Genomic DNA, 27042 nt, shown 5'->3' on the forward strand with positions numbered 1-27042 from the left:
AAAGCTAACAGTCAGCACTGCACTCTTCTGGTCCCCGTTTTCAGACCAGTGCCCTGTAGACACAGTTCTTACCACACTTTTACTTCCTGAATGCAGTAGGTTTCTGTTCTTACTCTTGTGGTGTTGCCTTACTGTGCCGCAGTGATGGACTCACATTGTGAACACTCTCCTGATGCCAAGAGCATGGAGCTGCTTTCTATCACAAGACAGAATCAACCTTCAAAACTTGAGTTCAATATCAAATTATTGAGCTGCGGCAGGAAGGAGACTCCATGAGACAATAAGCTCAACATGAAGAGGCCCAGGTATCCACAATCCATTTTCTTGCTCATTTATGGTCTTCAGATTGCACACAACAATGACTCATCTCCAGCGGCGCTGCCGTTAGCCGGCTCATCCTCAGCCAGGTCCTCAGAGAGCTCAGGTTACAGCCAGGCCCCTGTGGCTCGAGGCAATTAGTGGACAAAGCGCCTCATTCTATAATGGATGATCAAAACTCTTGGCTGTGCATGTATGACAACTGAGCCCTCTTTTATCCACTTCACCAGAGCCGCTGCGGCTCTGCTCTGGACTCCGACGGGCCAAAACGATGGGTTGGAATCTAAATGTGCATTTTTTCAGGTTTTGGAGGAGCGTAGAGACTCAAACAGCATTCATACGCTGTCGAGGATTTCTTTACAGCACAGCACAGATGAGTGATGTGAACAACGGTGGGGTCAGTGCATGAGAGAATAAACACACAGTCACTCTTAGGAAAAATGTGTAATAATTATCCGCAAGAAAACTGTAGTGTGAAATTACAAATTAAAAAAAAATTAAGGTTCTTAATCAGTTGATCTACAAAAATATATTCTAGGCTGATGCTAAAATACCCAGCATTCTGAGACACAGTACCAAAATATTTCCTTGTACGATCTAAATAGCAGCCAACCCCGTTACAACAGGCCCACAGGTACAGACTGAGTCACATACATACTGTATATATTAAAACATTTCACTACAATAGCTTACAATTACATTCCTAAATTACATTATTCATTGCTGGCATAAAAAATGGTTTACATAAAAATAATTAAAAACCAAACCCTATAGAAATCTCTTCCCCCCAAAAGTACAGCACTGAGACTCCGCGGTAGTGGAGAAGTACCTGTGGCCGGTTACAAAGTTACAGAGTGGACGGGGGGTGGGGGGGGGTTGTTAGCAGTATACAGGGCTACAATACAGTTTGTAATGCTGTTATTCTGCATATAACTGGAAAACAAAACAAAACAAATTGAAAGCATCAGTGTGGTTCAATATACAGAAAACCTGTTTCATTTTTTTGGGCCATCAGTGAACTTTTCCCTCGACAGGTCATCGTCATCGTATAGAAGCTCATTTATGCAAAAAAAAAAAAAAAAAAAGCAGAAGGAATGACAAAAAATTTAAAATATTCATGCCAATACAAAGCTTTGACCCACCAAGGTAAAGTTGTAAAACAGTAACCAAGTCAAAATTACAGATGTTAAATTAAAAATATTACTCAAATAAAACGATGAATGATTAAAACTTGACACAATAGTCAATAAGTCCTACTTATGAGACAGCCCACATTTGACTATCAAATTATTTCATGTCATCTCTCATCTTAATATTTCATAATCTTAATTTTGACTCTATCCCATTTCTGATTTAGCATCACATCATTTCCATTCACTATGAATATTCAGCAATCCTTAGTTTTCATCCATTTTTCTTTTCCTGGCAGAAATGGGCTTCCATACATCATTAATTCTGAGGTTTCCTCAACAAAGAAAAAAAAAAAAAAACAGCACAGCTCACAAACAATCTGATCTCCAAAATATTTTCATCAACACAATTCAAAAAGGTCCCCCACATTCCTTCCAGCAGTTTGTGTCCATGCAGGGGGGGGTGGGGGGTCGGGGGTGGAAGGCCAGTGAGACTGCGTGGCAGAGAGCGTGCTGATTGGACGATCCCTTTCCACGGGTACGATCCACATGAAAAGGCTGGTGGTGATAAAGGCTTTCAGCATCACGTGGGTAAGTTAAACAGCTTCAGGTTTGATGCTGCCGTTGATCTCGGTGTGATGAAGTATGGCACTGGCCACATGTGAGGAATGTGCTTCATGCAGCTTTGGGTTCCACGGTTGTGACCGCACTGTGATGACTTGTGGACAGCGTGTGGTCTTTAGGCACGGCTGGTGTCTCTTCCTTAACCCTCTGTGTGTGCTGTTGGTGAGCCTTGGAACAGCCTCAAGGTGCTCCTGAAGCACTGCTGACGAGAGCCACTTTGGTGTCTGTGCGAGGGGCCGTTGTGAGCCGGGAGGTCAGTCAGTGAGGCGACGGGGTCGGGGGGGGGCAGTAGTGGTTGTGTGAGCCGAGCAGGAGGAGAGTGCTGCTACAGGGCTGCAGGACGCTTAATGCACATCAATATGTCAGTTCACTCTGAGGAGAGACGGCAGAGGGACACTGGTGATTCCAAAACGGTCAATGACATGCCAACTGCAGCACCAAACATCTAAAGGTTCCACTACCTTAGTCTCGCCTCAACTGTCCAGAGAAGTTTCTCAGGCTACAGCACTCTTCACATTGTTCTCTAGGAGCGACCTGCGGCAAACACACAACAGTTTCCATCAGCATGACCAGTCTGAGCCGTCAGCTGGCTCCACTGGGTCCATGTTCACCTTAAATCTTACTCCCAAAGAGGGACTTTCTGGAATCACACCTGTAAATATTCTTCATGTCAAAATCCACAGTGCTGATGATGAGTGGGAGGATAACGGACTGGGCCTTACAGAAACATGCCTCGTGTTCATGGAAGATAAATGATAGTCGTGATATGATGATGTCATAATTGACGATTGACAACTTCATTGGTGATAACTAGTGTTGGGCAAGTTACTTTCAAAATGTAATCTATTACTTATTACTTGACAATATTGGCATCTGTGTTGAATGATGCGTTACACTACACGACCCACTGCTTTTATGTTCATTTCACTGAGCCTTGCTTTGAATCCACGTCTGACGGGAGAAAGTGGGACGTGTGGTGAAAGGAGGTACGTGTCAGTGACTTGCTTGATGGCTTCTGTTTATAGCAGAAAGCACGTGGACGGGCTGTTGGAGTCCAGGCAGGCTACATGACCGTTTACAGCACTACGCTGCCCCTATGATCAATGAAACCGGCTTCACCAGGCAGGAGAGCAGTGGTGAGTGTGCACTGCAGAGATCAGCTCTACCAACTGTAAATAGGCCAGTCTTCTATTAAGGTTAGGTTTACGTGAGGGGTGTGTTGCCCTTTAACACACACTAGTTGTTAAGTGTCTGCACTGGCTGAACGTGGAAAGTAGAACATGACCTATGAAAGCAGTCTTTTCCCGACACTACCTTCATTAGGATGTCAGTCTTACTTATGACATTTCTTCTTTCGGTCTTCTATGACATTTAGAGTGACCCCCCGCCCTTCAAGCTTAACCTTGGCAAGAGCAGTTGGATAAAAAATAAAAAAGAATTTGAAAGATCCATGTGGATTCTTTTTGGAGATTTCAAGCTCAGTAGGCCATTTCCATCTGAACAGAGCCTGAGTTTACAGGGGATCAGTGATCCATGCTCCATGCTGACAGATGACAGCTCAAGTATTACATGGCTGAAAGTCCCCAGAAAAAGCTTGTAACGGATAAGTGCAAGTGATTATCACTAGTATTAAATATTTTCCCTCCTTGGCCTGTTGGGGTATTTACACAAATACTGTACTTTATACAGTGCAGTGTGTCTTTATATCTAAAACCAAGTAGACGCTGCGGTGCATCATTTGCTTTACTTACGTCTGATCTCCTTCTAGTGATTTCTGGATCTCCTGAAGTACTTCTGCAAGAAAACAAACCATGACTGTAACAGCAGTGCTCTCTACACAACACGCCACATGAGCCCTGCAGAAGCACACAGGTCACAGTAGGGTACAGCTCTCTGGGATTCTACACAAATCATGCCATGGGATGATGTTTGGTGAACCCTGCTGTGGGCCACGTCAGGTTCCCAGCCTGCTGATGTAGGCGTGTCTGATGACAATGGGAGCAAAAAGCTGAAAGACCAGTTAGGAGAGGCAGCACATGGAGCTAATACAGCTGAAGCCAGACGTTAGGGGTTCCAACAGAGTACGAGAGGGGCCTTCTGCATGATACCTCTACTTCAGTTTTAATACATTCTCTCCAGTACTCACTTTCATCATTCAGCAAAGCATGCTCCATAACACGTCTAGCTGCACTTTCTGGAACACAGAGGCAGCAGGCAGAGGACACGCCAGTACAGTCAGCCACAAACAAGGTGTGTAAAAACAGACAGACAGCACAAGTACAGAGTTTACCATCAAACAGAGCACTGCATCTGGACATGTAGAGTTCTCTCAGCCAGTGGCACATGCATGTTTAAGCACAAGGCTGTGTTTTTGCATTTAGAGGTCTCTGGGACATTTTACCTGCATCCTCGTTATCTTGACTGGCATTTCTAGAAGGGTAAAGAACACAAATGAGTACCGAGTACTGACAGTTTCAAGAGTCACGTACAGAAAGTCAGAGGGTACATACCTGAGAGTAGACGAAGCTCCATCAGGCTGTGGCCTGTGCTGTGTGGAGGAGCCCGAATGGAGAGGAGCCTCCACCAGACAGCGAGGCTCCACCACATGGCGGGTGGACAGAGAGAAGCGTTCAAACTCAGAGGGAGAGATCAGATAGAAGCCTGAAGGTAGACAACAGTGACAAGACGGATTACAGTGAGTAGACTCGTCAGGGCGAGTTTCATTTAAGACAGTGGCCTGTGGTTTCACAGCTGTATGTGCTGACAGAGAGGAGTGGTGACATGTCCAAAACCAGAAGCCTCTCAGCTACTGGCTTTGCACCTCATCAGAGTTTAGCGGACGTTGATCTGTAACATTTCAGTTCACCTCTGAGACCTAGTGGCCTCCAGCTACTGACAGATACATTTAATGAGAGAAGCTGAGGGTGCTTATATTATATATTAGTTGTTTCTCTCTCCAAGACCTGTAGAATATTCCTATGATGATCACGGCTGAGGATCAGGACCATTTCACCACTGGGGTGGAGGCATGTCTTTACCCTGGCCATGCTTGGTGAAGACGCAGGAGGCGATTCCACTGACGTCCTCTCGGCGGATGCAGGCGTACTGAACCTGCATCTTGACTGTCGGCAGTGACACCACGTGGAGGTCTCCCTGATTGGTCAGAACCACCAGGCAGCTCTCACCATAGTCCTCTGACCGACTGCTGCCGAACCAGGCCACGCCTACCCTCCGTACTCTGGAGCCGTCCACGGCAGTCAGCTTCAACTTCATCTTAGCGCTAACCTTTGGTAGGGTGAAGACCTGAACACACACACACACACACACACACACACACACACGGTAAGCTGAATGCGTAGTGGTTTTACCCAGACAGTTTCAAATCGCTAGGATCAAAAAGCTTTCCTTGTTGACAACTTTCGAGTTGTAAAAGTATCTGGGTTTGCTAAACTCAGAGGCTAACAAACACCCTTTAAGGGTCTTCAGCACTTTCTAGTGTGTTATGATTTTTATTTTTAGCATATTTTATCAGTTTCTCATGCATATTGCTTATAATTTTGCAAGATGGTGAATTTTTCAGAGTTCTCAATTTTTTTCATGTATTTTAGACCATAAAATGATGCGCATCATGACAAAAACATGGCAATTTAAGGGTTAATTTTTTTAAAAACTAATTAAAATTTGATATGTATGATTAGGGCTGATGCTGGTCTAAAAAACTATTTAAAAAAAAGAAAAAAAAAAGAAAGAAACATTTTTATGGCTTGTTTTTATGCATACACATTTATGTGTGTAAGGATCTTTAACGTGATTATTTCTGAGGACCTTCAAGGGGTTTAACAAATGTTCTTCTATTCTTTGTCAGCTGTCTGTGTGTGTGATCCTGACCTTAAACTGTTCCTCAGATATGACCAGGAGGTGGTGTGAGCCATGCATGTCAGGTGAGCGAGCCAGGTCATGGGCCACTTCCAGGGGCTCAGGGAGAGGAGCCCCGTGCCCATCCAGCACCACTATACCAACCACAGGAGCCCGGTGCATCAGCTGGATCTCCTTAGCTGGAGTAAAGGAGGAAAAAAGAGAGGGGAAAGAAAATTACAACCAGAGGACAGAGATGAGGAAGCAGTCCTACCCAAACATGAGAAGCTCGGTTTCTCACCCGGCTGTGCCGTGACTGGTTCGTCTGCTCTGTGCTCTACAGGAGGAAGGCGAAGCATGAAGGCAAACACGCAGCCACCATTGGTCCCTGCCCACAGGGAGGGTGTGTTATGTGAACCTACAAGAAAATAGGGAGATGTGTGAAAACTGTGAAATATAGCAGTTGTTTTCTATGGGCCACATGCAGTGTAACTCACTGTCTGTGAGGAAGGTGTCGGCGAAGTAGAGCGTCCGTACGAGACCAGTGAAGGAGTCGTCTGAGGAGCGAGCCTCGATCTTCCTCTGGACAGGAGCCAGCTCCATCTCTGCCAGCTCCGCCTCCAGGCGAGCGTTCGCCTCCTGGAGCTGTTCAGACATGAAGGACGAAGGTTCAGAGGACAGACAGATTTAAGGAGATGCCAGGACGATGAGGAAGTTCTTCCTAGTGCCAGCGGTGTTAAGTAGTCCACTCTCTGTCATCTCTGATTCACTCAGTGGCGCTATTGGTCTCAGTGAACAGAAGAGCTGAGCTGTAGATCTACCTTGGCAGCATTGTTGACGTGATGTTTCCTTAGTGAGACTCTGCTGCGTCTGATTCTCCTGAAGGACTGTCGGAGGGACTTCTTTATGCTCTTTACCCTGGACAGAGGACCTTCCATGGCCAGCTGATCACTGGGGTTTAAGGTGCACCTAAGAATGATAAAACATTGAGTTTACACATACATATATGCACAGATGCACAAATACTGGCACTGCTCTTGTACAAAATAAACTGAAACTCTTCTGTATGTTTACCACCACTTCATTTGATTTAAACAGACTCTTGCTTCTAATGACAGTCATGTGCATGTAAACCAAATTACAGAAGAAATATTACCAGAAGAGAAAAATCCTGAATCAGCAAGTGTTGTTCATGCTGTATTTACTGTCATATTTTACTTACCGATTTGAGCTTTTTTCATTGAATTATTCTCCAAATCAAATATAGTCTCTGTAACTTAGAGCAGCTTTAAGAGGCTAAAAGCTGATCAGGCTGCGGCTGATTATTGTTCGTTTTACTGTTTTTAGGATCTTATCATATATATTTTTTTATTGTTCTTTTACTCCTGTGAAGCACTTTGTGACTTTGTTCTGTGAAAAGTGCTTTACTAAATAAACTACTTACTAAGAAAAATTCCATGGACACAACTTTTAACTTTAGAAAGTAAATCTATCATATGTAACTATGAAACTGCTAAAGCCTAAAGAAGAGGATTTGTGGAGTGTGAAACCTTTCTATGCACAAATATAGCTCTAATCTCCTTCTCTGCATCTCCTTACTTGATGAGGATGTTGTTCTTCTGTTGGTAATCGTACAGGCCAAAGCCGTGGCTGGTGCCAAATGCAACCAGCTTCCACTCGGAGTGCAGGGTGAGGGCGGTGATCACTGCAGGAGGCTGGCACTGCACCAGAGCAAAAGGCTGGAAGCCTGGAGGGAACAGGACCGGGTCTTCTCGCACGTCCAGCCGAGTGTGGCCCTACTCAATGAGAAATCCAACAATATGCTGGTTGGATCGCTTTTACTCTGTGGTACTGGCATAGTTCTATTGTTGGGGGGTACAGCACGTTGAAAAAATAGTGATACAAGGGATGCAGCAGGAAAGTAATATCATGTAACGAGCAGTGATAATACAGCTTTCAGGGAGTGTGAGGTGGAGCCTTAAAGTTGTTCATTTCTGAGTTATGCATTTGTTTTTGCATTAACCAGTCCAACACTGCTCATTACCTTCCAGCGGAAACCCTCTTGACCCTGCAGCAAATCCACAACTTTAGCCTCCACAGTCTGCTCTGCTGCCTCGTCATTCAGTTCCAGCACTAGGATCTGGAAAGACAAACACAAGACATGGTAGGGCACAAGTAAATGAGCAAAACAAAGCCTCTGTGAAAACTGATAAAGTTAAAGACTAATAATGATACTACATTCACCAAGTTAATTGCTGAGATCTGGGAACGGGGTGACATTGCTAAAAAGAAAGTGAGACAGGTGAAGACACAAGCGGTCTGATCACACACGCTGTAAGCAGAGCCTCAAGTTAGCGACACTTATCTAAAAAGGAGAAAACGAAGGGGAGAGGTCAACTATCTCAGATGTCTGTTACTTCTTTCTTTACATGACGTCACATTCACAGCTAGGAAGCACTCCACATTAATGGCAGAGTGGCAATGACAGTGTGGAAGTGCACCAGTAGTGGAGATTAATCAGTTGGAGAAACCTTTAGTCATTTTAACGTTCAGTCATCTCACCTGTCCAGCGGTGCCAGCCACAGTCAGATAGCCACTGTATTTACAAAGGTGGATTTTCTGGATGCCTAGCCTGGGGTCATCACTGTAGGGGTCAAAGCAGCCAACCTGGACAACAAACAGTAAAAAGGATGCATTGCACTATTGTACTTCTATAAAGTTAGGAGACTTACAAGAGATACATTGAACAAAAGTCAAAGCGGCGTTAGCAGAGATATCCTGACTGGAAGACCAAAGTGAAGCTCTACGCGACGGATCCCACATTTGACGAGTCTCTTCTAGATCCTCCATGACTGGTAAACACCCACATTTTACAAACTGTCTTCAGGAGATGAGAATTCAAGAGTGGAGAAAGCCTCTGGCCTCTCATTTGGTGTGGGCCTCGACAGTACGACTGTGAAGAGTACGTCTTCATTTATATCTATGGTGGATTGGCCCTTTAAAACAAATAATAGTATGTGAATCATAATTAAGGGCGGTAATGGTCCCACCAGTTCATTAGAGCTGACAGAGAGACAACCATTCATGCTCACCAGTTAACCTGCCAGCATTAAGCCAGCCAACAGCTTTGAACCTGTAACCTTAACCTAACCTAACCTAAGCGCTTACCACCGTGCTGCTTCAGGAACAAGCAGTTTGGAAAACTACTGGCTAAGATTTAAGGGTTAAGATTCTTTCTTGTGGTTAAATGCACCAGAAAAAGCTTGTAAAAAGGGCACTGACATCACCCCTTTTTGTCAAACCACTTAAGTTCTGTGTGGGGGTCCCACAACGAAGACGAAGTTCATGAAAACCTTTCCAGTGCTATTTGACAAACCACAAGCCTCGGCTGCAGATGATATTACAGACACACCTTTCTGAATGGCGGCCACTCTCCTTCAGTGCCTTGGTTCATGTTATCATTGGGGTCAGCGTCTGTGTGGAACACTCCAGCTGTGCTTAACTTATACATGGGGTGCAGACAGACTCCTGATGCATCCCAGAAGCGCACTGTCCCATCCTCATGCCTACACACACACACACACACACACACACACACACACACACACAAATACACAGCATATTGTTATAGCTCTCAAAGAAACGTCCCAAAAGATATTTCCAAAGCTTGACTGGACTGACCCGGTGAGCAGCAGGTCTCTTTGTGGAGGATCTGGAGCCAAGTTCTGGCCTCCTGTTATCGGCCATGGCTGCATAGAGAGACAGGAAATGAAAGTTTAACAATAATACCAACTTAATGCCATCTGTTCAAGCATAAATTAAGGAATGTGTCCATACTCAGCATACCATATATGATGAACTGCTTTAGACTTAGGGATGTGCAGGGGTACCATTATATTGCAGTGGGCTTATCCAATTTGTCTTGTACTTAAGACTGAGATGCACTAATATTTTAATGTACTGTTAAACATTTGGGCTCTCCAATTACAATAACGTCTGCTTATTTACAGTCATGGTTAACATGAACCCGTGGTTCTGGTCAAAAAGTATGTTTCAAACAGACCCACATTTAAGTTTAATTTCAGTGAGCACAAGATCGGCAATGACCTTATCAGAAATGTGAGAGCTAAATTAAATGTAGCTTCATTTGAGCCAGGTTGTGGACTTACAGACTGCTTGCCTAATGCTTATGAATCATTATTAGTGCTTTTTTTCCTGCATCGTCCTAGTGAAGCCAATGAGCAAGCCAAACCATGAGCCGTCTGTCAGATACATCACATACAGTCCAAGACAATTTCAAGCTAGGTTTTACACAAGTCGGCCTTAAAGTAGCGACCATCTTTACTGAAGAGAACACATTTCAACAGTAGGCGTCACCAATATTTATTTTAAAATTCCTTGTGATGTGAAGGTAAATAAACAAATGTGTGGCGGTAAAGGAGCAAGCATGACAAATTGACTGGAACTTTTTTTAAATTCAAAGATTTCCGATGAAGTCTGTTGCTATTTTAAGAGGTAACACTTAAGAACATTGGGAGACATGTGCCAACAATGTACCTTTTTGGAGTAATCAGTCTTCTGCACGTCTCCAGCAGCGATGACCCTCTCCCACAGTTTGAGAGGGATGGCAGAGACGTGGTGAGAGCAGGTAATGGCTGAGCTGTGGAGGGGAACCAGGTACGGTGTCTGAATGACCGGCCACCCCTCTGTCTGCAGGTCAATCACTACCAGCTCCTCCTCCACCAGGACCACCAGCGCACTAGGATCTCCTGCAGATGGACAGGATCAGTGACATATACTGTACACACCTCATAGATAAGTCTCACTTCTCCAGTGAAAAGAAAACCTGGAAAGGGAAACAAAGTGGAAATATCCAGACTAAATCACACCAACAAAGAGGTGAGCACACCCAAAATTACTTTTAGAACATACAACCACAAAGCTGGTTGCATGGTCTCTGTGTCAGAGATGATGTGTTCAGGGTGTTTACACCCCCGTCAGGACAACAGTGGGAGTTCACAACAAGCATATTTACCGGACTATAAGCCGCTACTTTTTTCCCACGCTTTGAACCCTGCGGCTTATACAACGATGCGGCTTATCTATAGATTTTTCTTCGCTAACGTTTCAGTGACGGTTTCAGTGCACAGGAGGAGGAAGAATAAAAACATTGATGACTTTTCTGTTTTGTTCGATCAGCCGTTTTACTGCCGTGTTACAGGCACCGTTTGGAAACAATTATGGTATGTAAATAAACATTTACAAAATCTTTCTGTGTAAATATCTCATTTCACAATGTATATATATCTGCGGCTTATAGTCTGGTGCGGCTAATATATGTAAAAATATTTTTTTCTTGTAAAATTTAGTGGGTGCGGTTTATATTCCGATGCGCTCTATAGTCCGGTAAATACGGTATTTCTTTTTGTCGTGCACTGCACAAAATAACACTGCCTGTATGTCTTTTCTAAAAGAGAAGAACTTTCCCTTTGAGAAGGATACTGACTACAGGCCTTTCAAGCGTTGTTAAATAGATTGCTTTCCATAACTGTTTCCCCCCCCATTCCTTCTGGATTCCTGACCATTACAGGCAACTCCTCTGTTTAAATGTAACACTTTGATTTGGTTTTTGTAGATCATTTGGCTAAGTGATGTTTGGTCATTACAAGCCACTGTACCTTGCACGTGTATCCATGGCAACGCCAGTGAACGTGTTCAGGTGCAATCCATCTCGTTCAGTCATTAAAGGACTTGTTTAATGTCTCATCTAATCATGTGGCATTTATTTCTAATAAACCAGTGGTTATTTCAACACAGTGTGATCTTTGTAGAAATAAGAAATATTTTTTTTATGTGCGAGTCAATCATGCAGCTAAAAAAAAATAAAAAAATAAAGCCCACTCCTGTCCCCAATGTAGCCCTCTACCGTGCATGTGTACCATAGATCAGTTATGTGTGATGGTGTGTGTTGCCTGCCTGCGTGCTGCGGTCCTCCTCTGATAACGAAGAAGTCGATGATCCTGGAGGTGAAGTCCAGAGCCACATGTGTTTTACTGTGGATCACTGTGATACAGTGTCTGTCCCCATAGCTGGCCCTGGGCATACCACCACTGAACACCAGGAACGGAGGCCTACACACAGACACACACACATTAATGTCTGAGCAAACTGAATGCGTCTGTGTGTGTGTGTGTGTGTGCGTGTATAACAATGGGTCATGTAACAAATCTGGAAAATAAAGTTAAACATCAGAACAGTGAGCATGTTAGAACCACTTTCACTGAAGTATGATGAGCAACATATGTGACAAATTATTCTGACTTGAGAATAAAGCGAACGTACCCGTCTTCTGTAGATAGCTGAACTATTTTAGAAATGGCCTTGCAGGGGAAATGCCCTGCAGCAATGAAAGACAATTCATCATCAGCCTCCAGAAAGACACATGACATACCTGACGGTAAACACAAATGTGCAGTGGACATCTTTGTCCTCACCGTAAGGAATGTCTGATTTCTCCTCTTCCTCATTCACGTCCTCTCCACCCACCATCCATCGACAGTAACTTCCATCACTATGTGAACTGAGAATGTAGCCTCCGTCCTCTGTCCACCACACACTCTCCAGCTGCTATGGATTCATCAGGTGCCATGGAAAAAACACAAGGAAAACATGAAGATTTCTAATGCTGGTTATAACCATGGTTTATCTGGGACTGGGACTGGTAGCACATTCCGTCACAGGCCCAACACCGAGGTCCAGAACAGTTACCTGTGTGGCGGGGATGTGCTGCACGGCACACTGTTTCTCCAAATCCCAGATGACCATGAGGCCTCGACCGTAGCCAATAATAACTTGGTTTGGGTTGACTGGGTTCTCCTGTAAAGCCTCTACGTGTTCCAGATTCCTGCGGCCAATGTAGTCATCTGGTACACTGGGGGAGACAGGAACATCAACCTCAGCATAGATCTCACTGGTCAATGAAATGCAAGAATGCCAAAAGCAGAGCTACAGAGCATACACACACAGAGCTACACACACCATATAAGCTTGTATTGTGTGTTGAATTTGTGTCCGACAGCCACATGAGCCATAATAGCCCCAATTTTCCACCAGGACTTGAAGCCAACTTAATCAAACTTTCACCCAAAACATGCTTTTGACAGTCTCTGAATTCCAGTTAAGGGCAGCAGGGTGGCGCTTAGGTTCGCGCTGTTGCCTCACAGCAACAAGGAGTCCACGTTCAAACCTGCTGGCACAAAAAATGCAGTTTGGGGGCTTTTTGTCTGAAACCTGCATTTTCTCATCAGGTAATCCAGCTTCCTCTCACAGTCCAAAGACATGCAGGTTAGGTTAACTGGTTACTCTAAATGGCCCGTAGGTGTAAACAGTGTGAACAGTTGTCAATCCCTATGTGACAAACAAGTCTGCCACTCTGCAGATCACACTGACCAACAACATTCAGCTCCATTTCATCGGAATATAATCTGGTATACTGTCAGCTGGACAAGACTTGAGCGAGATGCTGGACACATAAATGCTGCAGATTTGTAGATTCTTGATGTCAAGGAAATCCGATGAAGGGGAGATCTCCCCTCCCTCTACAAAAATCATAAACCCTATAAACAATGTGCAGGGAGTTGCTGTGTTGTAGGCGCTGACCTGCTGGCGACCTGGTCCAGACTGATGTTTCTCTCCTCCAGCTCTCTGAACCCCGGGACTTCAACTACGAAGACATGTCCTCCCTCTGTCCCTAACAGCAGCAGCTCCCCTGACGAGTGGGCGAGCACTGCTGTCACTCTGGTCACACTTGGAGGGGCACTGAGGTGGAGAAGAAGATGAATTGAAGACCTCTTGGCAGCATGATGGGCTGCTACGGTTTGTATAACAATTACGTTCATTACCTGTGAATCTGCCAGTCATTTTCCTGATTGATAGTTTGGGTAATTAAATGTCAGAACATTTTAATTTCACAGCTCCAGGTGCAGTATTCATATAGCTTGTTTTATTCAACCAAATGTCTCAACCCTGGATATCTTCAGTTCACCATAATGTATGAAAAAAAATAATCAGTTCAACATCTTTGTTTGAAAAATGAATAAAACACAGAATGAATTATCAAACTAATTACAGATTATTTTTCTTTGATCAGTTCATTGCTCCAGCTCTAGCAACATGTTTAAAAGCTGGGTAAGTACTCAGTGCCTCAACCAAATAACTCCAAGAGCTAAGGAGCTCCTGAAACTGTATCAGTTACCGAAACCCATCCAAATACTAACACAAGCAACAACCAGTGTGCTGCAGTAGCCATGTTGTGCCAGTCTGGAGGCTTGATCAGTCACCTTGACATGTCAGGGAATTTTGGTGAGATGGAACTACAGCTTAAGTTCTTAAGTGTTCCTTAGAAACTATCTTCTCTGGGAAAAGGTCGACAACGGGGGGAAATGTGCCTTTACCCAGGTGGTCCAGTGAGTGTGAAACGTCCTATCTCCAGAAGTTCAGAGAGTCCTTTGTGGGCTCTTAAAGTCCACATGTGTAGACTGTTGTCATCCAGCAGAGTCACCAGTTCAACCTAAACATGAGCCACAATCAACCAATACTGCAAAAAGGCTACTGAAAGTCACAAAGTCACATTTATACTAGTGGTTAGCAAAAGACTGCGTCCTCTATGCTAAACATGTCAGGCAGTGTGTGTGTGACTGTACCTGGTGGGGGAGGAAGTGCACCTGTGTGACGGCAGCATTCTCATCATGTAGACCCATGAACTCCACACCTGGAGCTCCATACCTGACCGCTGGTTAAGGACAAACTGGATCTGTCCAGTCCTATTAGGCAAACTGACATAAACTGATAAAGACACCAGGGGCTGGAATCACAAAGCAAATTCAACTTTGTCACGAGTCTAAAGTTGGTGATCCTGGAAAACTGCCATCACAAAGCCAGTTAACAGCTGGTCAGGTAAGTCTGTGTTGTCCTGTCCAGACGTGTGCAGCAAGCCAATCACATGAGTCGTTATCAGAGCCATTAGGAGTACTGCGAGACAATACGACAAAAAATGAAACAGTGATACTATAGGACACAAAGTGATTTATGGCGAGGTGAAATCTAACAGAAAATCTATGGCTACAGAAAACGAACTTCAGGACAGTAGAAGTAGAGGCTTTTTTTTAGATTTTCTAACTTTTTGTAGACAAAGCTGCATTTAAAAACGCCCATCTCCCAAGCTGGGAGGGTTTTGGAAGGATTTTGGGGTTGGGCGTCAGAAGCTTGCGCACAATGCATCATGGTATATGTAGGCTCTGCCAGCACAGCTCCACAAGCAGGAAAACTCAGGTTTCTCAGTCAATGTAGCACACTATGGTATTGCTTGTTTCAACTGACTAGATTTACTATGAACACTAATTGGACAGCCACACATGACATTGTAAAACTTCCCTTTAAACTTAAAACAGCTGGCTAAACTGTTACTGTAACACTGTCATACAGGCTACAGCTGACAGTGAGCAGGGGGTCTATCCAACACTGTGAAGCCTGGACTCACATGCGCCTCGCTGCTGAAGTGTCAAAGAGCAGACCAGTGCAGCCGCACCAGGGCTTTTCTGTGCATCTGAAGCTGACATCAATGTGGAGAAACAAGTGTTCAAATCAAAAATATGAGACGTTGCTCTGTTCGTTGACTTAACCTGAAACATCCTGCACTTTGACTCATAACATTCATTCACAGATGTCCCTTTATCAGCGCCCTCTTGCAGTTTTCTCCAGGAACAATGTGTCGCATTGTATTAACGGATCATCCTAATGAGAGGAGGTACTGCGGTTATCAAAACCAGAGAGTGTCTCTGTGTCAATGAGGAGAGTGCACCGACTGGCTCCGCTGCACTGTCAATGAGCAGAATTGTGCGAAAGGCTATGGTGACACAGACTCCACTGTCTGAGAATGCAAGGCAGCGTTGAGCAACAGCGTGGGAAAACGAAATACCTGAATCAGGTGCCCGTGTGTACCACAGACACGGATTTAGCAGCGTCACAGCCGTTCATTAGCGGTCCTCAAGTTCAAACACGACGCTCAAATTCCTCCCTGGCAACCATTTAAGAGAGAACAGAATGAAGGATACAGTTTGATGGCCCCGGAGCGGGTGCCGATAGCCAGCAGCTGCAGGGAGGGACTGTAGCTCAGAGCACTGGGCTGGTGGGGGAATCCATGTTCCACAGTCTGAGGAGGAGACAGTGGACAGACAGGGGGAGGGTGAGAAACAGCTGTGACAGCAGATACAATGAGAGCAGAGACATGACAGGATAGGACAGAGAACAGAGATTCTCTTATCCACTGATCACCTGTAAAGTCTGTTGAAACCCAACATATTTAAATCTCTCTCCTGTCACAATGTCCAGTGACGATAACGATTTGAGCCAGCAAGAGGTTCTAATTATTTTTTTGTTTCTTTTCAAAGAATTTTTATTCCATTTATTTATTTCTGAGTCTGAGACAAGACTGTAATCAACAGAAATTACAGCTGACGTAGGCTGTAGGCTGACGTATGTGGATCGTTTGGAGTGGAATACAGAGGATGCTTCCAATACAGTCAGTGAAACTGGCTCCACCAGGCTGAGAGCAGCGCTGGGTGCAGATTCAAACACACAAATAGGCCAGTCTTCGATTTATTGTTTACACAAAGTTTGCATTGCCCTTTTACACAGAGATGAGACAAAAAGTGTCTATAAAGTCTACTATCTGGACATCGTACGTCACATGGCGCCCCTGGATGTAGGTGCTGCGTGTTCCTCGCCTTCTTTTGTCATCATCAGCAGTAAGAGCGTGGCTTTTGTTTCTGCAGCGGTGCTAAGCACTCAAAGCAGCTTCGTCCCAGTCCCCCGTTTGCTCATGGTGGACTGGAGTACCGGATCTGGTCTTGTAGGACGTCTCTCTTTTTGACTTATGACTGTATAAACAGGACAGCCTGAATGATTTATAGTTCGCATGTTCACCATCATGTAGATACTTTTCGACAAGTACAAACTGCCAGAGAACACCAGTGAAGCTGTGCACCTTTCTGCACTGCAAACACACCACACAGAACGAGCACAGGAACAACTAGCAACATCAGGCAGCACTCTTGGTTGTGTCAGTGCACTTTAATGGCCAACATTTTTTAGATAACATAATCAGGCCACATTAACTTTTTTTTGGGGGGGGGGGGTCTGCTGGTATGTTTTTTGTCTTCGTTTTCTTTCTGTCAGTTGCTGCGATGTGCCCTGAACTGTGTGTTGGATGACCCAGATGGTTTGATGTGTTGCTGGACTTTTGACCCCCTCTGAACTGTGTGCTGTGTGTTCTTCACTTACCTTGTTGAACTGGAAGAGTTCCTGTTTGAGTCGATCTCTCTGGGACTCCTGGCCGTGTCGCCTGAACCTCTTCATACTGTCTCAGCACCGGCGTGGAGCCTGTGGGCCCACAGATGCACTGCTGGGGGGGGGGGGGGGGGGGAACAGCGGTCAGCGGTCACTCTTGTGTCACTGAGCTCTCATTCCCATCACTTGTCAGAAGCCTTTTTCCTTGGAGATGAGACACAGAGTCCTGCGTGCAACTAACCATCCTCTCCTAACCTGGTACCTTTATCCTACACACTCACACACACAGTGTTACAATAGACCTCGACTGGGATACGAAGCTAAGCTAACAGCTACAGCACTTGCTAGCTAGTCACATTTAGGTTGTTTATGATTGACTTTGTTTTAATAAATGTTTTAATCCACATGCTGTCTTCTTTAATATTGTACAAGAGTGAATCCTGCCAACCTCTACTCTGTCAAGAGCTCTGAAGTCCTTCAACTAGCTGTCAATGTGGTAATTCTGGTAGTAGTTATTAAGTTAATTATTAATCATAATACCAAAGTAATAGTTTAGTATTTTTATGAGACTGAATCAATTAAACTGCCTCTTTTTCCTCATTTATCGAGGTGGTGCCCCAATCGAGGTGGACTTTACACTAAGTCCCATTACTTCATATAATTATCTTTGATATGAATTATTTCTGATAGCCAAATTGCCCCAGACAAGGTACCATTAGCACAACATTTTGGTGCCGCTGTAAGTGGCAGAGTATTAATTAATAACATACATTTCTTGGTGCCCCAGAATACCAAACCCCAACATTAGCAAACAGCAATCTTAAAGTTCTTCCAACCTGCCGACTGCTTCGACATCTTTCAACAGTAGCCGTTTGCATTTAAATGATGTAAGTATTGTGGTCGTTATTCTAAAACTGTGCAGAAATATGGTACACATCAGTAGCTTAAGCAGAATGAATAGACATACGAGCAGTGTGCAGCATTTGGTGATTTAAAATTCAAATGTCAACATTATGAATAAGACTTCAGGGTGTTCAGTACAGCCCTGTGTTTAAGCTGCTTTCAGACGTGCATTCTGTTGCATAAATGTGATGCTAATACTACATATTCATATGTTCTACATGTTCTTACGCCTGAATAAGTGCAGGGACACTTCTACATCAAAGCCATGACAGCTATCTCACTGGGCTGGACCAGTGACATAGCGGAATTAACACAGGCAGGTCTGAAATGAACGCCGTCACAATAACATAGACTACAGGTGCACGATAACAGGTGCAGGTTAAATTAGCGCAGGGAGTAAATGTACCTCCTTTTGCTGAAAAATGACTGAAACAGTTAGTTGACTGACAAAATCAAAAAGTTGCAGATTCATTTTCTATTGATCTAACTGATAAATCGCCTTATCCTTGCAGCTCTAGGTTCAATGTACAGAAATCCATCACTGAGGCAGCTTGGGGAGAGGAGGAGAACACCCAGACAACTTCAATTTAACACTCATAGCTTAGGTTCAGGCTCTGAGCGTTGATGGTGGGATAGGCCTGCCTTTAAATGGAAAGTGGGAACACAACTGAGAATCTATGGAGCCTCAGGTGGCTGAATAACTGTGTGTTTTCTCCAACAAGACTAATGATAAGAGAAAGGAATTCAACTGGCAGAGTCTGGCACTTCATCCCTAATGATGAATGAACACACACACACAAACATGTGAGGGTGGGGTACTACAATTCCCCCCTGTCTAAGAAAAAACAAAACAAAAGATAAGGGCCAGAGGTCAGTCAGGGCACAACTAAGGAATCATTGTTTGGCCACCACACACACACACACACACACACACAAAAACACCTGTCACACAAAAGCGGTTTCCACAGAGGCCACTTCAAAGACAGAAGGGCAGGAAAACGGAAGGAGGAAGGAAAGAAATGGTATTTGTTTCTTGAAGTGACACATAGGAAGTCACTGACAAGACTGAGCATTGTAACAGACATTCATCGACCGGTGGCAATATGCTCCACATTGTACAGAGACCAGCTCGCTAAGCTCCATCACGTGAAGGAAAGGCTGGACCACAGAGCGCCGTGAAGGCCCCTAAGCCCCGCTGTCTGTACTGTGTCTGCTGAGGCCAGGGCCTCAGCTCTGTGACTCCTTCACTCACTAGCTCACAGCTCCAGATTTAGAGAGGGACAGGAAAACTCATAGCTGCAGGCAGACATATGATCCACAGTGTCACAAGTCCGTGACAAAGGCCTGTGCCATGAGTCATGGTTTTCCACCAAAGCGGCTGATTTAGGTCCAATTGGAGACATAGTTCTGTTATTACCCTCATATCAGCTATGGTGCGTTGACTCACTGCTGGGCTGAGCCACACATTTCCAACTTAAGCTTCCTCAGAGAAAAAGTCAACATTACTGTGCTACAGCAGACCGGCTGGGCTCAGGTCTCACTGCTCTCAGACGGCTATGAGGGCACACTGAATTTCTCAACAAGAGAAATAGTTGCTCTAAACGTCTTTCCCTGCTGGTGAACACTTGTTGCGTCGCTCAACTGTGATGGTACTGACTGAGCATTTAAACATACCTATACTGTGAAGTTTTCACCTTTTACAATGTATTAATGCGACTGTGTTAGGTCTGTCGGTGTGTACGTACCATACCTGCCTTGGATTTCAGTGACTTGAATTCTTGTTACCAGAATAAAAATGCTTCCAGACCTTTATGCATTCTATTATAGTAAATACACTGTTGTCATCCTCCTGTAGTCGCATCATCACTTGCTCTTCACTCATTTTCAGATGACTTTTAGCACTACTTTATTTTAGACTAATCCTTTGTATGGTTGTTTGTGTTTACAGAACATATATTTTCAGGTATTTGGCATCTTTATTATTTAAAACCAAATACATTTTTAATTTTGCCACTTTCCACACATATTTGTGTATCTAGTATCTAAGCCTTGAGCCTCTGAGAGGAGCATCCTATGAAAGAAGTTGAGGGACAGCTGAGAGTCAGTGTTGCAGGGAAACTGACTCAGCATCAGTTAGCATGACTTGCTAACATTGGCGGTGATTACATTACTCTGTGATACTGATCAGGGAAGAATGTACAGAGGTACCCACTCATACTGCAGATGCTACATCAATAAAATACCAGTACAGACACCAGAAAGTCACAGCAACTAGAGAACACCAGGACAGAAATCACTGCACAGACATATAAATCTCTCCTTTTTGGTCACATCAATTTTCCCCAAATTGGCAATTCACAAAACAATTCACTGATACCAGTTAGACTGTTCACTAATCACTGGCATACATTTCAGAACTCTGTGACAATACTAGCTCTGAACTGGAAAAAAAAACATTCAGCCAAAAATCCAGACTCTGGAGACTGTGAATGAGCAGCCAATCACAACCCTCACTGCTAAGATAAACACAACTAGAAGATCATCAGCGAGTTGTTGCAAGAGGTCACAAGCTTGTAGCCCTTGTAGACACTGAGAGAGAGAGAGAGAGAGAGAGACTCAGGAGAAGCAGCGGAGCAGAAAGAGGGAGCTCAAAGCCATAAGCTTTGATGACAATGGCAGGGTGGGAGGTCTCCTTTCCAAACTCGATGGCTTCTAAGGACGACGAGAGGAATTTGCTGACGGAAAAACAGAAGGAATACAAGCCCCACATATGCACACACGCACAGTGAAGCTAGCAGCCGTATGGAAAGCGTAGGTCACCCTAGAGAAATTGCCATCAACACATTGTACATGTCAAGTGTGAGTGTCCCCCTGCGGTCTCCAGACATCCTAATCCCACAGCTGGCTCTCTCCAGTCAGATTAATTATGGCCTTTCAAGTAACCTGACGGACATTAGAGCACAAATTACCCGTTCATTAAACGCATTCAAGTGTTATTGCTACCTCAGCTACTTATCAAGGACCATGGCTGGCAATGAACATCACAATTATGTGAAGTACACTGATGTTTAAGGCCGTCAGTTCAGACAGCTAGATTAAACTCGTCCTCTGCTCTTGTACACTTCAACAACCTCAACAAGCTGAGCTAAAACCAATGCAGCAGTTCTGATGATGGAGAATGGCGTATACTAGAGCATTTGATCACCGTAAACCAAACCGTACGGAATAGGTGTCATTGTTCATCCTCTTTCGGTTTTCTGCAGAGTAGCCAGAATGGCGGAAGGAAGGTAGACCGGTGCACATGGGCTGGGATGACACATCTCCTGTGTGGCCTAAGGGAAACTGCTTGCTTGGGGAGATTGTCTACTAATAACCTGAGCAGAGCAGGTGGTTTATGGTAGAGACAGGAATGTGTGTGTCTTCAGCACAGACAATCTGTTGGTCAGATACATAGTACTAGTTTCATTACATATTTACTGATTCAAAATCAACATTTTGCCAATTTTACAGACAAAATTGTACAGTATGCCTGCTTTTAGACAACATTTAATAGATAAGGCTAGTGATGAACAGGATTCTTACTGCTAACAAGTGACACAAAGGACCAACACAATCACTGTTTTGGGGCTGCAACGGTTATTTTATCATCCATGCTAAAGCTAAGTTAATCAGTTGCTTGTGGCAGCGGACAGATAGAGTGGTATAGTTTCTCTTATCCAACTTTCCAAAGAGGTGTCAAAAATGTCAAACTATTCCTTTAAAGATTCACATCTGTAGTCGGAACCAGCAAGAAGGGGACTGAAAAAACGTTTTCAGAAAACAGACTGACACAAAATTAATGTTTCACCACAAATGCTTTATGCATCATATTGACAACTACATCCAAACAAAGCTGATGCTCTCCCAGAAACACTACATGTAAGAACACTATGTTTAACAAGTTAAATACAACTATGAACTGTTCCGGTTCTCAATCTTTAAACACACAGTAATAACAAAAGGTCCATTTACACTGCAGAGACAGTGGACAGGTTGCTATTGTGACAGGGAAGTACCTGCTAGTTTCAGGTTAATCAGCAGAAGAGAGCAACAGAAAACACAGCGGATCAGACCAGTTTGAGCAGGACACTGCACAGTGACATGGCCCTGGCTCTGCTCTCACATATGGATTTTTCCAGGAATTTCACATGACCGCAGAAGAGCAATGAACCTGAGAAACCTCAGTAAAATGCCACTGAGAGCAGCGTCACACTGGTCATATTGTTTGATCTACAGTGAGCCATCCCAGATGTCCTTCACTTAGAACATGCTCCGCTCTCAGTTAGCAAGACGCCATTTGTTATCATTCATCCCACAGTTCAGTGATGTCATCAAATTCCCAGCATATCAACCGAGCCATCTAAGTTGAGAAAGGAGTCAATGGGAGTTAGAAAAAAAGTGCATAAACATGCCTGGACACGACAACAACAACCTGAAGAAAGGGCGGCTCGACCAGCAGAGCTGCTACGTGGTCTGGTCTCAACGACATAGCTAGCATAACGAAGAGTGAACGGCCAGGAAATGCCAGGCATCCAAAACATTCTACTCATGTATGGACTTATGCAATAAGCAGAAATGCCTGCACTTGCTGCGAGACAGGGAAAACAAAACAAACTCACACTCACATTCGTAATGTTAAATAAGCAGCTATAAAATAAAGGCACATTCACACAGGTGAAGCAAAACCTGTCTAACAGCTGCTGTTAAACTCTACACCCTCAGAGGTCTGATTACGTGCTCTGATGACAGGGAAAAAACACACACACACGTGACAACACCTCCTTCTCTCTCTCGCCATCTCTTCCTTTCCCCCCTCACTCACTCACTCACTGTAAAACTGGAAGTGTACGGCGCGACACCTCTCTGTGATCTTGAGCTGGACATCGCTGAGCTATTCTTGGTTGTGCCGACGGAAACGACTTTGAGTCAGCACTGGATGGTGTGCTGTGGGTTCGGTTGTGATTGGTGTCAGGTCGGTGCGGTGAGAGGGGAGGGGAGGGGAAGAAGGGGGCATCTTAACAGCATGAAACAGAAACCATCAGGTGTGTCACGCTGACACTTGGCTAAGACCGAGCTTCCTGTGTATTTAGGCACAAGAATGCAGCTTAAACAGACAGCAGGAGGAGTCTGTCATACCCACTGCAGCAAACATTACAGAGATGCTTCCTTCCACTGATCCAAACTAAACAGAAATGAGATCTTGTCAGTTTTGGGTGTGGCTGGCAGGATATCATATCGCCCACCAACTCACTCCCTCTTTCCTGTAATCAGAACCAAGGAGACACCGAGAAGACGGGGGTCGGACTGTTACAGACCTGAGCCTAACTGCAATTCCCCTCATATAATCCTCATCCTCCTTATAGATTTCCCACCCCATTGCTCAGAACAGCAGCAATGACAAAATTCACATTATCATCCAGATGTGGTACCACTACAGGACAACTGCTGCAGGAGGACTGGACTGATGGGGAGTGGAGGGTCAGAGCGCTGATGTTACACGTCATTCAGTGGCCCCATTAACTGCTGAATCTAGTCTGAATGTGTCAGTGTTTGCTTGTTGAGACTGTGCTGTTGATAAGATTTTATAAACATAACTTAAGTGTGTCTCAAACAACATTCTGTGGAAGTGTGGAAAAGTGCAGTCACACAGTCTCTGTAGAACACACATTACAAGTCAAAGCACTAAAAAAATATTGCCACCAAAACACTTGTGCCTTTAGACTGAATTTACGAAACCCATCTGTCTCGTGTAAGTAACGCAGCAATATTCATCTGGAAGCATCCGTCTCGGCACTTGCAACAGATAATCAAGGCTTTCTTGCTGCTGCTGTCCCGCTTGTTTTTCCAATAAGCTACCAGTTGACAAAATATTAGAATAAACCTCCAGAGGAATTCAGTTCAATAATACAGCAAAGCAACATCCAACTGCAACACCAAGTTAACTACAAAATATTTTAAAATCCATTCATCCATCGTATGATACCGCTTATCCTTAACGGTTGTTGTTGTTGTTAACGTACAAACCTACCACCGTACCAAACACCACCGTGCTGCCCCATTTATATTCAAACTTAGTGTTTTTCCATGTTATTATGTAGGCTACAATAACTGGCCTGCGGATAGCAATTAACTCAATTAATTGATCTATCATTTGGACTAAATTATGAGAGGATGGTGACAAATGCCCACTGTCATTTTCCTCAGCTCAAGGTGATGTATTCAATTTGTGTGTTTCTTTGTGCAGACAGTTCAAAACCCAAAAACATTTTGTTCACTTTCATATATGAGAGAGAAAAACCATCAACTCCTCACACTTGAGAGGCTGGAACCATCACATGTCTCACATCACAACTATTTTCTGCATATTAAACTTGAGCAGCAACAATCTGTCCATTATACTAATTAAATATTTTCCATAAACTCTTCAGCCCTTCCTCTGGGTATCTTGCATGTATAATTGCCACGGTGGGGGGAGGGGCACTGTCATAGACAAATAGACTGGATATGCATCCACAAATCAGGCTCTATACAGTCTGAGGGCTTGGATGTGAAATTCCTGCTCAAAGAGGTGCTTTCTGTTTCTGCTCTGATTCATCCTCAGTTTTTGTGATCTGCTGTGAAGCGTCCGATGTGCGCGGACCATTTCCAATGTATGATTAGACTGGAAAGCATACACTGTGGCCTGCTTCTGTTCCGATATGTCCTGGTAGATCTGCTGAAAAGCCTGATGAGGAAGAGGACATGTTAAAGCTTTTCTACTTCCTATGCCATGGCATTAGCAAACCGCAGTAACAGCTTCTTTTCCTGCCTGATAATGTGTTGCACATTGGGAGGGGTGAAAAGAAAAAAGGAATCAAGTTAACAGCTAACAGCACTAAACACAGCATGACAGTCTGAGCCAAGTGCCATGTCGGACGTTTACAAGGTACGGCTCTCCTCTACACCTCCTCACCCACACATGGGTTAGATCACTTAACTTTGCTGTTCACAGTTTAAATAAGGAGGCGTAGGACAACACCATGACAGTCCTGCCTGCAGACACACACTGTTTGCTCAACAAAGACAGCATACTGGAAACTCAGTAGGTCTCTGTGGCTTGCCCTGCATTTGGGAGGGGCCGTTAATTTTGCCTCCCTGGTAGTTTCAGGTGGACTTCACCATACAGGTGGAGAACAAAGGCTTTTTGTTTGGCTAGCGCAGCACTGATGCAGGTGGAGCTGGAAGGACTCTGCCTGTGCGTCCTTCAGCTGTATCCTGCCCAGATTACAGGACATTGTAGTCGTTTGTGCTCAAAAGTCTCTACAACTTTCTCTCTGTCAGAGTTAATCATACTGGGATTTAAAGAGGTGGAGGAGGAGCGTGTTGTGTTGGCAAAGGTTACCAGACACGAGATGACTCTCATGCATCCCACAGCTCAGTGGTACAACAGAGCTACCTGGGGGTCAGCCTGTGGCCGCATGGACACAGTGAAGTATCGTTTGGTTCATCGTGTCATCTTGTTGTGAATTTCCCTGAAACCAGTCAAACCGGTGAAACGCCCAACTCACACTCACACCCCCTCCCCAGACGGCCCCAGCAGAGACCAGCCGCTGACTCAAATGGCTCACTGACATACCTGCTGCGGGGACACACCTTGCTGAAGTTCTACGTTTCCGTAATTATGCAACACTACCTGCCAACTACTACTCACCTGGCCGCGCACACCGAGGCTAGCGAGGAACGCCACGGCTGACATTAAAAGTTCACCCAATTATCGATTACTTCCTGGTGTTCTCTCCTCAGACTCTTCGGCTCGCTAAACGAACGGCTTCTATCTTGTGTGCCAGTGCCCGCTGTGGCTGGTGAGCTTTGCCAGGATGCGCCGTCAACTGGAGCTTCCCAGTTAACAACAAGAGCAGCCTGCGGTTAGCCCGAGCACAATACATTTGAATGAAAGTCGCCCGTACCCGTCTTAAAGATTTGCTGTTGGCGTCAGTATGGACTTGGAATACTTATTCTTCCATTCGGCTTGAAAAGCAAGTCACAAAGCAAACTAGTGAGGCGCAGGACAAACTGTAACACATGGTTCCAGTAGTAGCGTCGGCGGACTGTACCTAAGAGATAGCAGGTAAACTAAGAGTCAGCCCATTTCTGAAAGTTAAACATGAAGGTGTGCATGGAGAAGAGTGGAACTCTAACTCACAATGCTAATTAGCTGGTAAATGAAGGCAACAACATTAAACTGCCGAATGTCTGAGTGGAATATCAGGCGTAAAAAATTAGCCAGCTAGCCAGTGTGCAATTAAAAGAAGCAACTTTAGCTAGCTTGAGTTGGAGCCGTTCAGGTGCTGGTGAGAAAACAGGTGTCTGTGAAGAACGGGGTCGTTCAATTGTTGGCAAACTGGCTCACAAGCAAACACCTGCTCCCTGTAAACGTGAAGTGCGGGCCCACCTCCTCACCCACCTGATTCAAAACGGCCGTTTCTCAGCCGATGCCCACCGTTTCCAGGCGCTGGATAAGATTCCTCCTCCGGCCACTGCCCGGTATTTAGTTGGCTAGGAGCTCTCTCCTCATACAAAGTCAAGGAAAACGTGACCAGACCGAAAGCGAGAACTCCGGGATCCAAGCGACAGCGTGTTTGCCGAGGGGATATCCTGTGTGAGCATCGGTTAAAACACTGAAAACTGCTCCTTCTTCTTCTTCTTTCCCAGCGCTGCAGCGGTAGCCTCGGCGTTTCCTGCTAGGCTAAACTTCTCTGCTCTGCTAACTCCTCCTTTATGATGCATTCGAGTGCACCTTGTAAACTCCAACGGGCAGAAAAAAAAAGTCCTGCCCCACTTCCGTGTT

General features: G+C 44.6%; 1 protein-coding gene across 1 annotated transcript; it reads right to left on the reverse strand.

The window, feature by feature from the left end:
- Positions 1–747: 747 nt before the first annotated feature.
- On the reverse strand, positions 748–26926 carry llgl2 (LLGL scribble cell polarity complex component 2). Its single transcript, XM_070851631.1, has 27 exons — positions 26659–26926; positions 17268–17388; positions 16040–16137; positions 14630–14711; positions 14381–14496; positions 13587–13745; positions 12696–12858; positions 12422–12554; positions 12270–12324; positions 11904–12058; positions 10485–10696; positions 9609–9676; positions 9340–9493; positions 8490–8594; positions 7972–8067; positions 7527–7723; positions 6749–6896; positions 6425–6572; positions 6229–6345; positions 5961–6127; positions 5111–5375; positions 4583–4733; positions 4474–4502; positions 4219–4266; positions 3824–3866; positions 2534–2606; positions 748–2444 (listed from the first exon to the last, which is right to left on the reverse strand). The coding sequence occupies exons 2-26, from the start codon at positions 17340–17342 to the stop codon at positions 2567–2569; spliced, it is 3024 nt and encodes a 1007-aa protein (XP_070707732.1). The 5' UTR covers positions 17343–17388; positions 26659–26926; the 3' UTR covers positions 748–2444; positions 2534–2566.
- Positions 26927–27042: the final 116 nt, after the last annotated feature.

Source organism: Pempheris klunzingeri, chromosome 20 (assembly GCF_042242105.1).
Source record: "Pempheris klunzingeri isolate RE-2024b chromosome 20, fPemKlu1.hap1, whole genome shotgun sequence".
NCBI classification, from domain to species: domain Eukaryota; kingdom Metazoa; phylum Chordata; class Actinopteri; order Acropomatiformes; family Pempheridae; genus Pempheris; species Pempheris klunzingeri.

Bases quoted from the DNA above. Each gene is read 5' to 3' on its own strand.
- llgl2 (XM_070851631.1), bottom strand. From the start codon at position 17,342: ATGAAGAGGTTCAGGCGACACGGCCAGGAGTCCCAGAGAGATCGACTC. The intron at 9,494-9,608 runs GTCAGTCCAGTC...GTGTGTGTGTAG, and splicing joins AGAGACCTGCTGCTCACCGG to GCATGAGGATGGGACAGTGC. The intron at 4,267-4,473 runs GTAAAATGTCCC...TCTGTGTTCCAG, and splicing joins TCAAGATAACGAGGATGCAG to AAAGTGCAGCTAGACGTGTT.